The sequence below is a fragment of the Bombus pascuorum genome, chromosome 4 (assembly GCF_905332965.1).
Source record: "Bombus pascuorum chromosome 4, iyBomPasc1.1, whole genome shotgun sequence".
Lineage (NCBI taxonomy): Eukaryota > Metazoa > Arthropoda > Insecta > Hymenoptera > Apidae > Bombus > Bombus pascuorum.
In genome coordinates, this window is record NC_083491.1 from 2,210,285 (window position 1) to 2,225,213 (window position 14,929).

Here is a 14,929-nt window from a genome sequence, read left to right on the forward strand (position 1 = left end):
GTCGCTCGTTGCTGGCGTATCGAGGTCGAAAAAGCGAGCAAAGAAAGAAAGAGAAATAGGAACGGCGGTTGAAGAGTTGCCGTGTTGCAACCTTGGGCAACGAAGGAAAAGCTGTTTTCCTCCTTTTCCTGCCAGCTTCTGGAACGGAGACAGCGTGTTCCCGGAGCTGCAAAGGCCAGGCCGAAGATGTAAACTGTTTGGTAACATTTCCGGTGCAACCGGAACCCGGCTGGAAATGGCCGAGAAGCGGCATGGATCCTGTTCAGACAGCCGCAAGCATTCGAAGCAACTCTCTCTCGCGTCTGTCCTGTCTGTTTGTTTTATCCCGTTCCGACCGCCGTGGCGTCTGGTTCTCTGAACACGAGAACGCTTCATACAGTGCTAGGACTTGAAGCATCTCTCGCTTTGTTGCTCGGTATATAATGGCCGTTTGTATTGACGAAGGAATGTGCTTTTCAGCGGTTTCAAAGTATACGTGCAATTTGCATAACACGGTCCTTTCGCAGCTTTTCTAACGCTAATACTATCAACACAATGGTGGTTAGAATGGTTGATTTGTAATTAAAAATTCGTCATAGCAATTTTATACACTCGCAACGGTGTATTTTTGAGAATTCAAACGATATTTCACTTTAGAAGCTTATATCGTGTCGCATTCAAGTTGTACAATTTTAACACCATTGCGGTATCGAATATAACGATAATTTTTAAATAATCGCATTTGTATAATCGCGTAAATGCTTCATTCTCTATATTACTCCGATTATCGTTGATCTCGCAAAATACAGCATCGTAAACGCTCTTGCAAGAAAATTTCTACTAGAGTTACGTTAAAACGGGAATTACTGGTCTAAAAACTTCAGCAGCCACTATACATGATATAATACGCTGAAATACCAATACCACTTCTTTGAACAAAAATCGACCAGCAAAAACTCTTTTAAGATAAAATACATGTTAATAGAATTCTCTTAGACTTACAACTTTTTTTTTAAATAGATACAATATTCTTCAAAGATCTAACAAAAGTGATCAATCGATCCAAGTGGATTTCAGTCTCTTCTGGCCTCACTTTTCCACCATGCAAAGTCGTTTAAGTCGTGTGTCCACCTAATATTTCGCTGGTTTGTCACGAATTTCTTTAATTGCTCGCGTACTGTACAGTCAGGTCGATTCGAAAGCAGAAGAACTGATGCAACTGGCGCGTATTGAGTCAGCCAATTGCCAGGAATCACGGTCCACTGCTCCCGTCATTACTCGCGAAACCAATCGTTCGTGCACACGAAGTATAGGCGAGAAACAGCACTGGAATAGCGACGGACTAATCGATAAAAAAGAAAAACGAACGAAGGACTCGTGAGTAACTCTTAACAGAGGCGATAGCCTTCCTTTAAAAACCAATCGAGTTGGTAAAAAGAGAATCTCATATACCGCTTATCAAAGCTTTAAAACTGGCTAACAATAAGAACTTTTTACTCTCATACACTACCATCTGCGAAGTATTTGAACGTTTTAGTGAATCTGTGTAAGTAATATTACGCGAACTTCAGCAAAGTGTTGGTAAAACGTTTTATCAAACTAAAGGTGAATCGATAATGAGAGTCAACGTTGGCTATCTTTTTATAGAATCGCCAGAGTATAAATCTAAATTATCTACCGAGAAGACGAAAGTATTTGGACCAGTTACCATAAAAAGTATCACGTTCCCATTGTCTTGTCGAATTGCAAAGATAAATTTTTAATTAAACGATCAAAGTCAATAGCTAAGATATCCATCGTCATCAGTTTCAATCTGCGTCCTCTGCTCTCGTCCCAATTAACTTGGTACGCTTACGAACTCTCTACTCTCTCAAGATCTGCAATCGTATGCTCCACATTGCTTCGTTATCGTCGATAGTAATAAATCCCTTGTAAAATTCATCGATATTGTTAAAATCCGCCACTTCCGTTCCATTTAATAGACAAAATCGCAAATCGTTTTATACAACACATACAATATGCATATAAAAGTTTTCTACGACAGGACTTTGAATACTTTCGTGAACTTAGCGAAATGATATAATATAGCGGAAGAAAATTTCATAAATTTTATCCCAATAACTTCTATTAAAGTAGAACGTACTAAAATCCGCGGTTATCCAACCAACTTCAAATTACTCCATCGCAGTTTACGAAACCTCGTGTCTCCGCTGACGTACCAATCAGAAACGTTTTAACTTGAGGCTTAAATTACCCCATTTCGTATCTCGAGGGTAAAATCAGTTCTCCATCGGGAAAGGTTTAACGCATCTTTTAATCCACTTGAAAAACTAGCAGCGCCAACTCATAATGAACCCTTCTCGGTCCAATTAACAGCACGACACGAAGAGCTTGGTAATTTCGCCAGCAGGATCGAAAGTAAATCAAAGTTTGAGCACGATAGCAACGCGGTATCAGGTGGGTCTAATTTATCGCGGTTATTCGCGCTATATAATATTATACGCGGTTTTCTGAATCGGAAATTCCATCGTCGTCGACATCTCTGCCTCGATTCTATTCGCGACAGCTTCGTTTCTTATCGTTTTCGTCCTCGACCTTATGAAACGCTGCATCTTGCATACAAATCGGCTGATTCCTGAAGATTTCAGAGTCTCCGGCGTTCGACACCTCGTACAGATTATTTCGACCGTTTTCTTCGGTCTCAAGATCGCGTACGATCTACAAACTTTGCGACTCGCTCGAGATGCGAGTCATAAACGCGCGTTACAACTGCATTTTGCGATTATACGTTCAGAAAATTTTTCAAGTTTTCGATATTTAACTTTGAAAATTTCAGGGTTATTTCGCGACGAGTAATTGGTTACGTTTTATAAAATCGAAGTACGAAACGGTGATATCGATCGTAAATGTCGGTTATCAGTTAATTAAACGTACAAAGTATTCGATTGGTCAAAGAATCTTGATGAGAGAGTAAAAGAGCCTTAAAAACATCTGTTTCCTTCTTTTTTCCTCCTATAAATCGATGATTGGTCGCAGAGAGAAAAGGGTAGTAGCGATATTCCGATAGGTTATCAAAGATTATTAATTAATTGGGGAACAGCAGCAGCCGATAATGGGGCAAGGTGTTCTTCGTTCGAGTTCCAACACTTTGAAATTAACGATTCGGTCTATTGTAATTCATAAACCGCCTTCCGCGTGCACCAATTGTAAAGTAAGAAGTTCCGATATTTAGGGGTGGAGCGTGATTGAAATAATCGCTGTGATCCGGTGTCTCCGAGTTGGCTATGCGCCACGGAATATCAAGGAAGTTTCGAATGCTCGGTATTTGAGAAGATTTTTGGAATAACACGCCGAAGAAAGTTTCGAGGAAGTTGGAATATTCGATAACCGAACGAGATTTCGAACAGCTTATGTACCGTAAGACGAATGGCAATGGAGACGAGTTAAATTGTTCGGCGAATATCGTCCAATACGATGCTAATTTGCTATTTATTCGCGTATTTAGATCAGCCTCCTTTCGATTGCGATTATACCGATTTGAAAACGCTAAAGACATTGATAAACATTGAACGTAAATGTCCTATGTTTTAACTCTTTATACTTTGAAATATCATTAATCGTCTTCGTAGAATTACGAATTTATCTAAACATCCGCAGTGTATACGTCTTTTTCATCTTCCAGTTTTCATCTTCTTCGAGGTACCATCTTCAAGTTTGACTATTTTATTTCTTTAGTGGGGTCAGTGGGGTGTTCTTTTTAGTCTTCTTTCTATAAGAGTTTTGCTCGCTCCAGCAGCCAGCTGGTTTGGATGTGTTGCCCTTCTTTTCTTGTATTTTTCCGCGTACCTGCCGATTTCTTCTTTGACCGTTGGTATTTTTAAGTCTCTGCGTATATCCTCGTTTCTGGCATACCATAGGGCGTTGACTATTGTTCTCAGTATCTTCGATTGTAGCGACTCTAGTTTATTTATGTTGCTCATTGCTGCCGTACCCCATAGCGGTATTCCATAATTGGTTTTATCATCCTTTTGTAGATTTTTAGTTTATTTTCTATGCCGAGTTTAGAGTTTCGACTAATTAGCCAGTACATCTGCCTTCTTTTTATCCGTATTTTGTCTATAATTGATTTAGTATGTTGTTTCCATGTAAGTTGTGTGTCTAAGTGGACTGCTAGGTATTCAACTTGCCTTGTTTGTGTTATGTGCGTGCCATTCAATTGTACATTTGGTGGTTTCCGTTTTCTTAGTGTAAGCGTAATATGGTTGCATTTACTGGGGTTTGCTTTTGTTTGTTTATCTTGTAGCAATTTTTCTATTCTTGTGATGTACTCTTGTAGTAACGCGACTGCTGTTTAACTCTTTATACTTCGAAATATCATTAATCGTCTTCGTAGAATTACGAATTTATCTAAACATCCGCAGTGTATACGTTTTTTTCATCTTCCAGTTTTCATCTTCTTCGAGGTACCATCTTCAAGTCTGACTATTTTATTTCTTTAGTGAGATCAGTGGGGTGTTCTTTTTAGTCTTCTTTCTATAAGAGTTTCTGGATTAATGTACCTCACTAGACAGCCGTGTCGTCCACGAACGTCAGTATTTTGCTGTTGGTAGTTGTTGGTATATCGGCCGTGTATAGTGTGTATGATATTGGTCCTAAGACTCTTCCTTGCGGTGCCTCTGCCTTGAAGTCTTTTACTTCAGAATATACATCCTTTATTTTAGTGTATACGTGCAACTATAAAATAAGATACCAGTTATATGAAATCGTAGATCCACTTTGAAGATTCTCTCGGATTTCGCCCCAACAAACATCCTGAAGCTTTCGTCATGAATCAGATACAGACGGGATCGCAAGTTAGAGGAAAATATCGCTTTTTTGTTCGCAGTTGTCTCGCGCAAATGCCGTCTGCCCGAAAATTATAGCGATAGTTGCGCAGCATTAGACAGAGAGCGAGTAGGATACAAAATTGTAAAAGGCAAATATTTGCGTTCGACGAGGCGAAGGATATTTACATTGGACATGTATTGCATCGTATTTCCCTTCGGCATAGCACCGGGATTAATCCGAATACGCTTCTCTCTGCAACATTTCCGCGTGAAGTACTCGATGCTTTAAAGGACGTTTGTTTGGATATTCCTCCGGCTTACGATCTTTACGAGGCGACCTCGTGAAGCCACACTAAAACGTAGTGTAACGATGCCGGACCGAAGCGAGCGAGGTTTTTTCAGCTGAATCTCCTTCCCTTCATCCTATTTCTCTTTATTTCTTTTCTCCTTCTTCCTTTAATTCTTTATCGAGAATTCCTTCGTATTCCTCTTCCCCGCGAAGAGAATTTTCAATCTGATAAATTTAGTGTAAAAGGTAGCAAAGAAAATGACGAACTAATAAATCGAACGAAAACTACGGAGGAAAAAGAGCTGCTTGAAAATTTAGTATCGCGTTACCGAAATTGTCTTTTCATTTCTTTCTTTTCGTAAGCCTTTTCTTCGTCCTTTTCAATATTTTCGAAATATTGCAGACACATCGCTTGACTTGTCGATAATTGCGTTAAATATTCAGAATTTTCCAGCGAGAAACGGTTGATAATATTCGCTCGATCGTTGTTATCGCGTTAGTTCCACGTTAGACACAGTTCTCTATGTCGTATTTGTTGTTTCACATAATCGAAAACCTATCTGTAATTTTTAATATTTTACAGCAGTCGATACAAATTTTCTCTATCGTTTTGAATCTGGGAGTTGTTTAAACGTCACATAGTTTACAATGCCTCGTATTGGATTATTAAAACGGATATAGAAACGTGAGGAACGGATACGAATATAGGTCGAACGAGTAGGTTCCAATTGCAATTAATTGTAACCTAAATAATGGGGACAATGGATATCTGTAAATTAAAATCGATACGTGTATTTGCGAATGGAGAACAGATAATTGTAGGCACGAAATTTGTTTGCGTATAGCAGAGCAATAACTGTATTGTACTGTAAATAAAAATAACTACAATATTTTCTCGTTATACATATGCAATACATATATACAGGGTATGCCAGGGTTTAACAGCCAAGTTTCGTCGGTATATGTCAGGCTCTTTCAACTCTCATCATCGTTCTACTAAAATAACAATGATTTAAGGATGGCCTTCAAGATTTTTGCTTTTTTTTTTATTATTAGACATTTACAGTTTGCCATTACTGGTGGGAGTAGTGAGTAAATAAAACTCGGTTCGGAAACAATCCATCGATGATTTAATCGAATTTGTATAGAGAGGTCGTTTGGGCAGATCCTCTCAGCCTCGAATGTTCTTACGACGCGATGGTTGGATCTCAGCAGGTCGCTGACGAGATTATTTTGGTGGTTCAAGTTGCGATCTCTGTATCTTGTCGAATGAGAGTCGATCACGTCCTTGACCAGGGGTACTCGTAGATCGTTGCGTAGAATCCGATCGAAGACATACCAGACCCATATCACGCAGCATATTTTGTGATCAAATAATATCTGTACTTACTGTTACAATTATACCGCTGTGATCCAAGCTTAAATCGTAATTTGCCTCAATTTGTGCGTGGGTATGAGATACATCTCCGGTGAAGGAATTTAAGAAGTCAGAAAGTTTATTCGGGTCAGTTGACCAGCAAGTTAGCTGACCTGTAGACATAAAATCTAAGTTTCTAGATGAAATTGCTTGTGGCGGACCGCGTCCTTTCGATGTGACGATCCTAGGTCCCCAGACATCGCATTTCTCGGATAGTCCTACGAATGCCGATCCAATTTTCAATCAAATATCAAAGTATTCTACACGTTCTTCAGCGGTGATAGTACGTCGCGGTGGAGAATAGACGGAGGCTATTGTCAAGGCCTATGGTAACTGTTGAGAATTGTGGATCTTTGGAGCCAAAATAATGTTATAGGAACACTGAATATACACTGAGGATTAATATTAAAGTAATAATATATTACGTCTCAGCACATTTTTCTACACTCGACTGTTAACCGACTCTTCCAGATGCTCCAATCGTCTTTTGTCCTAATCAAGGCCTGAACGCCCTCTGACGCTTACACACACGTATCCACACACTGATACTCACATACAAGTATCTCTAATACGCATTTAACCCAGTCCAGCACAGAAAATTATACATGTCTCAACAGTAACGTTTGAATTTTTACCAATTTTTATTTTGAAGAGATTCCATGTCTCCTCCTTTTTTCCTTTTTAACACGCTGCCAATGATTTGTATTTACACGAGGCTCTTGGCTATTTAGCATTATTACATCGTCGTTATACGCAGCATGATCATCGCGGTCTGCATTTTCTCTGATATACCTTGTACCGACGTTCTCGTTCGTGTAAGTAGGAGTTATAGGCAATGAGGGATATGGGTTGGAGAGTGACAGAAATATAGATTGTTATGTCTCTGCTGGGGAAGCATTATGGTCGCTCGTCATCAGGCCCGGTTCAGACGAATTCCGATGTTGAAACATCAGGAGCGATTGCCAAGCTGTTATTACTCGATGATTTTCTGCGTTTCTCGAGTGTATCGATGAATCGTCTAATATCCAATGTGCAAGTTCACTGGTTTACCGTTTCGTGTAGATCACGTTAACCGAGCCGATTTCCTGCCGGTAACATTTTTATTTTACTGCCACTTAGCCAGATCCGACAGAAGGATAACGCTTATTGCGCGTTATTAAGTCTGCTTACGATATCTCAACGATCGTCGTACGTATGAACGAACAATGATAACACGCACGTGTCACGTCGGAGACACAAAAGATCGCGGAATTAACGGATCGCCGGTGATCTCCTCGCGTCGCGGTTCGAACGAAACGATTCTTTCACAAACAGAGTGAAGAAAATAGAACTTCGTACGCGACAATGAGATTTATTGCAGAAATCTGACAGAGCGACGGTTACAACAGCGTGGTTCGGAATATTAAGACAGACTGACTCGAGATGCTAGAACGGACTGACTTAACGCTAGTTTAGGAAGGTCCTTCTAGTCCCTTTGGAGGGGGCTCTTTTAGTTATTGTTTCAACAGACGTGATATGCGGGGTGTTCGGCCTATCTGGTTACTGAGCGATTGGTCCTCTTAAGTGTGTGACACACGCACTGTCGACGTCAACGATCATCTCGAGAGTCGATGAACATTCTTCGAGATGGATGTAAAATTGTTAGAATTTAATCTTGAAGTTAAGGTTAATAATATGTGGAAGACACAATGTTTATGTTGAAATAATATTCGGTGATGTTTATTAAACAGAATTACAGAACCTGATGTATACAAGCGAGTGATATAACAACGTTTTTTTTTTTTTTTTTTTTTTTTTAAATAGTTTATTTAGCCAATATTTGATTTTTTGTACATTTTTGAGATTCACAATAAACAATGAATTGAGTATAGTGTGTTTAGGCAAAAGTACCGATACGCGTCGGTACGACGTAGCCATAGTCTAATATGTGTCGTGGATTTTCGGTTTTTGCGTTTATTTTTTTGTTTTTTTGGGTTTAAGTCGCATTGGTGCGTGATTTTTGTGTGTTCTTGTGTGTGTTGTATTTTGTCCTGAAACTTGGCCGCAAAACAGGACTCCTTGGTGTATTACTTTTATGCGTAGTGGGATTTTGGGGGGGGGGATGAGAGGAAAGGGGAGGGGGGTGTTAAATTATATTATTTACAATGATTACAGTATTTACATATTTACAGTACTTACATCTAGGTTACACGGTGGTAGGAATGGTTTTTTGTCGAATTGGTAGTTTTCACTTATATTTTCTTATGGGTTTGGAATCCACCAATATTTTTTTGTGTTTTTTCTGTGTTTGTCTTTAGTGTCTTTTTGGGGGATTGATATAACAACGTGTGCAAGAATCGTTGATCGTTGGCCAGTTACCTTCAGACTAGACTTAGGTAGTAACCCATGATCCTTATATACTTTGAACCCCACTCTCTATACAGTAACGAGTATGACCTGTGTATGTGTCCTGTTCAAATACCTGTGTGGGTGTCTGAGTAAGGGTACTATGCCTATGCGTGAAATATTGTTGTATTCCAACAAAAATATATCATTTTGCACAAGATAAATATCAAGGGGAGTCGCATTTTAAATTTAATATTCGTTAACGCGAAGGAAACTGTTTCATGGAAAATATTCGTCTCGTAAAAGGCGCGATAAATTGGCGTTCTATTCGCTGCAGGTAGATGACGGCTTTACCTATGTACGTCGCAGCCGGTCACAATTCGTCGCCGCTGTCGTTTCGTTCTCCCCTCTGAATATCTTTTATTATCACGTAAATCTCTTTGAGATATCGTGAATCGTGAATAACGACTTTACGGTGTTGATGTAATAACTTCGATATATCCGGTGGCCCTTTTCGTCTGGACTTTAACGCGTTTCTTCTTCGGAGCAGTATTATCTACTACTGTGACGCTTGAGACGATCGTGAAGAAAGCGCTTCGTTTCCTATTTTCAACGTAATTTATCGCGATTTCCTTACGATCCGTTTTACGTTTCATTTTCCACGAAATATCGAGAATGGAAATGAAAATTACTGTCGCGTAGTAACAGTAGATTTTAACCAGACGTAGCTCGAGAATACAATATTTGAAAACACACGATTCGCCTTGTTTATTGATTTCTCGATGCCGCTGAGAGATCGTTAAATTTGTTAACAAAGTATGTCGACCAATGTTTGCAGGTCTTTTTCATCGAGTCGTGTTATCGAGTGGCTCGGCGTTAAGCCCGTGGGCGTCTGTTCACGATCCGAACGACTTACGATCGAAAGTAGCAAAGCAAATAGGATGTTCCACCGAGGACGACGAAGATATTGCCAACTGTCTACGCGGCATTCCTCTGCGTGAGCTCATGGCCGTTGAACTGCCGGAAATCCGGTAAGATAGTAACTCTTTACGATCTGGATTCGAGGCTGATGCAAGATCCGTGAATAGCTGCCCGTAAATTCCATGTAAAAATTCCTCGTGCGTTACCTGCGCGAAATAAAAAGCTCCGAGTCGCCGATATTATTGTTCTCCGCACGAAAGAATCCAATAAAGTTCCCGTGATCTTGAACGAAACGTATCTTTTAAAATCTGACTCTACTTTATCGCGTATTTTATTACGTTTACCGGCGTAAAAAAATCGTGGCCCGTCCATAACGCGAATCAAATTATCGATCATCTACAATTTACAATATCAATCGTCAACTTAAAAGAGACGTTATGCATCTATACGTGTAAATTGCTCGATCTAAAAAAAAAAAAAAGTTAATCGCAGGAAATCATAAACATATATTTGTATAGTGATTCGTATAGTTGAAATAATCAAATGTTGAACAATTATGCGCAACTTATTTCATTAACCATTTATAGAAAACTTAATGAGAGCAACGAACTTTAGCTGGAAAAATTAATTATACGATCATTCTTAACGCAAACATACTGTAAAACATCCTGAAAAGTATACTACGAAATTGTAGGATCAAGCCAATGTGCAATTACACCAACGCGAGTATGAAAACTACGCGTAAGCTCTCACCATAGTATCTCGTAATCATAGCCCTAAAATCCCATGCTGTATCGAGCTCTATAACGAACAACCCATAATCATAGTACCGTTTATTCCAGATCAGTGTAAAGTATAAGTGTAGTTGCTAATCGGTTAGCGCAAGTTTTCGCGATTCGGATCACGCTATTGTTGGCGTCCGATTTACTTGGTCGTCTTATCGATCGACACGGGGAACATCGTGTGTTACGCCACGAGGCTTAGTATAGATCGTATTTCTAATCGCCGCTCGCGGTCCTACAGCGTCGCAGACGGATCGTCTTATCTGCTCGACGAAAAACATACAACGTATCGACGAGCGCATAGTTGTCACCAAGCAGCGAGTTCTAAAAACGTCGATTTCGGTTCGTTATTTCATTCTCACAAAGAAATCGGCCTACGTGATCATCGGCGCGAGCGTAGTAGGGGTTGTCTCCCTGAAAGACAAAGAATCGGTCTAAGGGCAATCAGTCTCTTTTGAAGATTCATACGGCGTACATCAAGAGCTCTGACGAATAAAGTCGCTAAGTCTAACGAATATCGAGAGATATCAAAAGTTGAGTCGAATTTCTGTAACGCGTTAACTGTATTCGTCGCTGAATAATTTGTGGCGCTTTTATTATCATTTAATTTATTGTTGAATATACGCGCTATATTAACCTGTTAACACGGTGTTAAATTCGTTGAACCACCCCTGTTATCTTAATCGAAACAAGGGGAACGACTATTTCGCGTACGAATCGTAGCGAGAATTTACGCCTCTCGCTGACGCGTTTTCCTCGCGACCGCGTCTCTCCGCGAACGGTCGTAACACCATGCCAATTCGGTATCCTGACGAGCAATGAATCGCACTAATTCGTCTTGTCTTTCGCTTCAGATTCGTGCCACGGATCGGACCAGGCTTACCAGTGGACCAAAACAATCCCGATCCAGGGCTGGATATGGAACGAGTCAGTGACACGTTCATCAAAGTACCTCTTATCCTTGGCGTGTCTACCACGGAGTCGAATTTAGATTTTAACGCGAACGATATTCAATACGGATTCGAGGAGGATCATCGAAATCGAATTTTACGAACGTTCATTAGGAACGCTTATGTATATCATTTGAACGAGATCTTCTCCGCGGTGAGGAACGAGTATACGGACTGGGACAAGCCTATCCTTCATCCTATCATTATAAGGGATTCGACGATGGAGGCGTTGAGCGATGGTCACACCGTAGCTCCACTCATGAGGATTGCCTTTTATCACGCCAGAAGGGGAGCCAAAACCTTCTTCTACCACTTCAGCCATCAAACCAAAGACAACAGCCTTTTGCAGGTTTGTGGAAAAGATTGCACGTTTTACAGGAAATCGAGCGTGCGTTTCACGTATCCGATGATGAAGAAAATGATTGGTGCGTTGGATTAGAATTTTTACGGTGGAATTATTCTTGAAATTTATTTGGCTGATCTTCTTATACAGTGAGTGAAGTCAGTTTTAAAACTTGTTTGTATTTTTCTAGTTTGCAGATAAATTAGTTTTAGCTGCGCGTAGGTAAACTTACAAAATGTACAGTTCCAACGTATTTTTATTATTTTTGAGTTTCGTTGGAACTTCCATTTACTTTACTTGTACCACGAATTTTGGAACACAGGGTATACACGTAGGAAATAATTTATAGTCTTTTATACGAATTACTTGCGACCTACGGTACTCGATCCCTTTTCCATTCGTAAATACAAGAACGCGACAGATGTTGAAAGTAATTTAAAAGGAACCGGGTCTTTTAACGATTGAAACGCCCGCATGAAGTGTCGACAGTAAACCGTGGCTCTTTGAACCACTTCAGTCGTAAACTTATTTCTCGACGAAAGCTGTTTTTTCTTTTTTTTTTTTTCTTTCTTCCTTTGGTCGTCGTCGTCGACGCCATTTTATTCGCAACCTCTTTGATTCTTCGCGAAATTTTTTAAGTACACACACTACCAATGCCCTTCCTCTCGTTCTCGCCAAACACAGCGAAATATTAAAGATGGTATGGTAGTTTTTCATACAGCTCTTGACTCGACTGAAAGTGGAAAGTGGAACGCGCGAGCCAGAGAACCGGCTTAACTTCGAGTTAATTTTACATAAAATTATACATGTAGGATGAACGAGACCCTCGAGTGTCTTCGTTATTTTTGTTAAAGAAGCATACAGAAGTTGATCACAATTACATTGTGGTAAGAGATGGAAAAAAGATAAAAGGAAGAATTTTTACTGCGAGAGCTACCTTGCAGGGTTGCGCTGATGTTATTAACGAAATTGTATGTTATGTTGGTTAATTCATATCAAGGGTTAATAAATCGTAGAGCTTTTCTACCACTTTAACCTCTGTGTTATTCGTCTGGCCAATCAAACGTATATTCTACTTGCTCGCTTGTACGTTGACCGTCGCTACTGGTAAGGAGAATACGTCGATATGAAGTCAGACTCGTTGTACGCGTAAATTAATACATAATTGGTTAAATAGTACAGATTAATACATAATTCTACAAGTAGAATATCGATAGAAATAAAAAGATAATTTAAATAAACTGTACTATCCATCGACTCTTAAGAAACAACGAATTTTCAAGTTGACGAATCATTACCGTTTGAAAACTCACGCATCACACGGCTTAATTAACCAACTACCCGATAGATTAATAGACTTAATAACGCAAACTTCCAAGAGTCTAACGTCGAGGCAAAGTTCCAACATAGAGTCACGCTTAATTTACATCGTCGTAGTCTTCTGGGATAACGCAAACGTCCTTCCACTGGTCCCGTGAGACGTTTGATTAGGTCACAGTAGCTTCATCGTGAAATCATGGGCAGCGGTTAGTCGGAAGACAAGCACGAGCATAAAGCTCCGAGAAGTCCAAGATCGGAATGGATTCCAGGAAAACGGAAGATTAAAGAGGCAATCCGAACGAGCTGCGAGCTCGAATGCTGTTCTTGGTCTTTCGCTCTGTCTGTTTCTTACTTTAAAATGGAAGAAAATATTTTCGGTGTTTGTACAGATCGAACGGTAACGCGTTGCTCCTTTTTGTGTCTTTTATTCATTTTGAATCGCCGCACTTTCAAAATGTAATTTTGTTGCTTACGTAAATGTAAAATTGTTGTTCTACGCATTTGATTGGCAAATTTATGTACGTCGGCAATTTGATGATTTTAACTAGTTCATTGTGTAATCACGACGCGCTCATAAGACTGGTAGTTGTCCATACGTCAAGAGGCAGAGAGGCAGGAACTTGGAGTTAACGAGTTTCGTTCTCGGGTCACGGTTAATAGCGATTTAGTGCGTTTAGCTGCCACGCTATGGCCAACTGTGGACGTACAAAGCGAAATTTTAATTAAACGGAAGTCGAGTCGCGTGCACGCCCGTGAAAGGCCACTTCGCTTAATAAGTTTCAGTGTCGTGACTGAAACTCGAAACGCGAGCCTAATCAATGCGTCGTCCGTGCATTTAGAAACGTTAGGAAAAAATATCGTTGGCTAATTCGAATAAAATTCAGCATAGAAGAGGGAAGAAAGAGGAAGGAAACTGTAAATTTCTAGTAAAAAGATAACGAAATGTAAATTATATTTATGAATATATATTTCGGATTTGCACGTAATATCTTGTAATTACAATTTCAGCAATGGAATTCGAATCTGAGAACTCGACAATTTGCAAACTGACAAAATGAAAATTGAATATCGTGTAATTGGAAATATGACTTATAAAAATAATATAATGGAATATTCAGTATAATTTAGTGTGTATGACGTAATAGGAAAACTTTCGAGCCAAAAAGGAATTCTTTTTATCGAAGTCGCATACTTTTCTCGATAAACTGTATGGACTGCATTTGTTGTTGTAATTTTTGTTATTGTCTGTTATTTAGTAAGCTACAGTACAGTCTGTTCTATCAAATTCATTAAATGGCCGAACAGTTAAATTTCTATGATTATAATAATTCATAATAGCAGTTACCAATCTTATCTATTTACCTAACCATGTACTGTGTACATTCTGGCTGACTATACACTGACCTACACTACTTGTTAACTGAGATTAATACTCTTGGCATATTATATCAATAAAATTAGTACATGATAAATAATAATAAAATAATAATAATAATAATAAATACACTAAATATTTGACAAGGAACAAATGTTTCTCTCTATGTTGGTATTCTAAAAATATCATCAATAGTAAGATTAATACGCACACCCGTTCTTGGGTCTCTTCTTTGCAAGTAAAATCCCTGAAAAAATCTAAAAACAGGAATTAAGATAACAACACACGCTGGAACCTACTGCGTCGAAGAACAAGCCGAATGTCATTGACCCGAGCGTTACTTTAAACTCGAAAATTAAGCTTCTTCGCCGGTAAATTGAGTATCTTGAAGAAGCCACGCTT

The 14,929-nt window shown here is 39.3% G+C and overlaps 1 protein-coding gene across 8 annotated transcripts in view; it reads left to right on the forward strand.

Moving 5' to 3' along the window:
• LOC132906223 (neuroligin-4, Y-linked-like) overlaps window positions 1-14,929 on the forward strand; it is a 374,014-nt gene that overhangs the window by 353,965 nt on the left and 5,120 nt on the right. For all 8 annotated transcript variants that reach the window (XM_060958211.1, XM_060958209.1, XM_060958210.1 and 5 more), the window contains 2 exons: window positions 9,675-9,867; window positions 11,394-11,838. In XM_060958211.1, coding sequence (XP_060814194.1) covers window positions 9,675-9,867; window positions 11,394-11,838 — 638 coding nt within the window. The remainder of the gene's footprint in view (window positions 1-9,674; window positions 9,868-11,393; window positions 11,839-14,929) is intronic.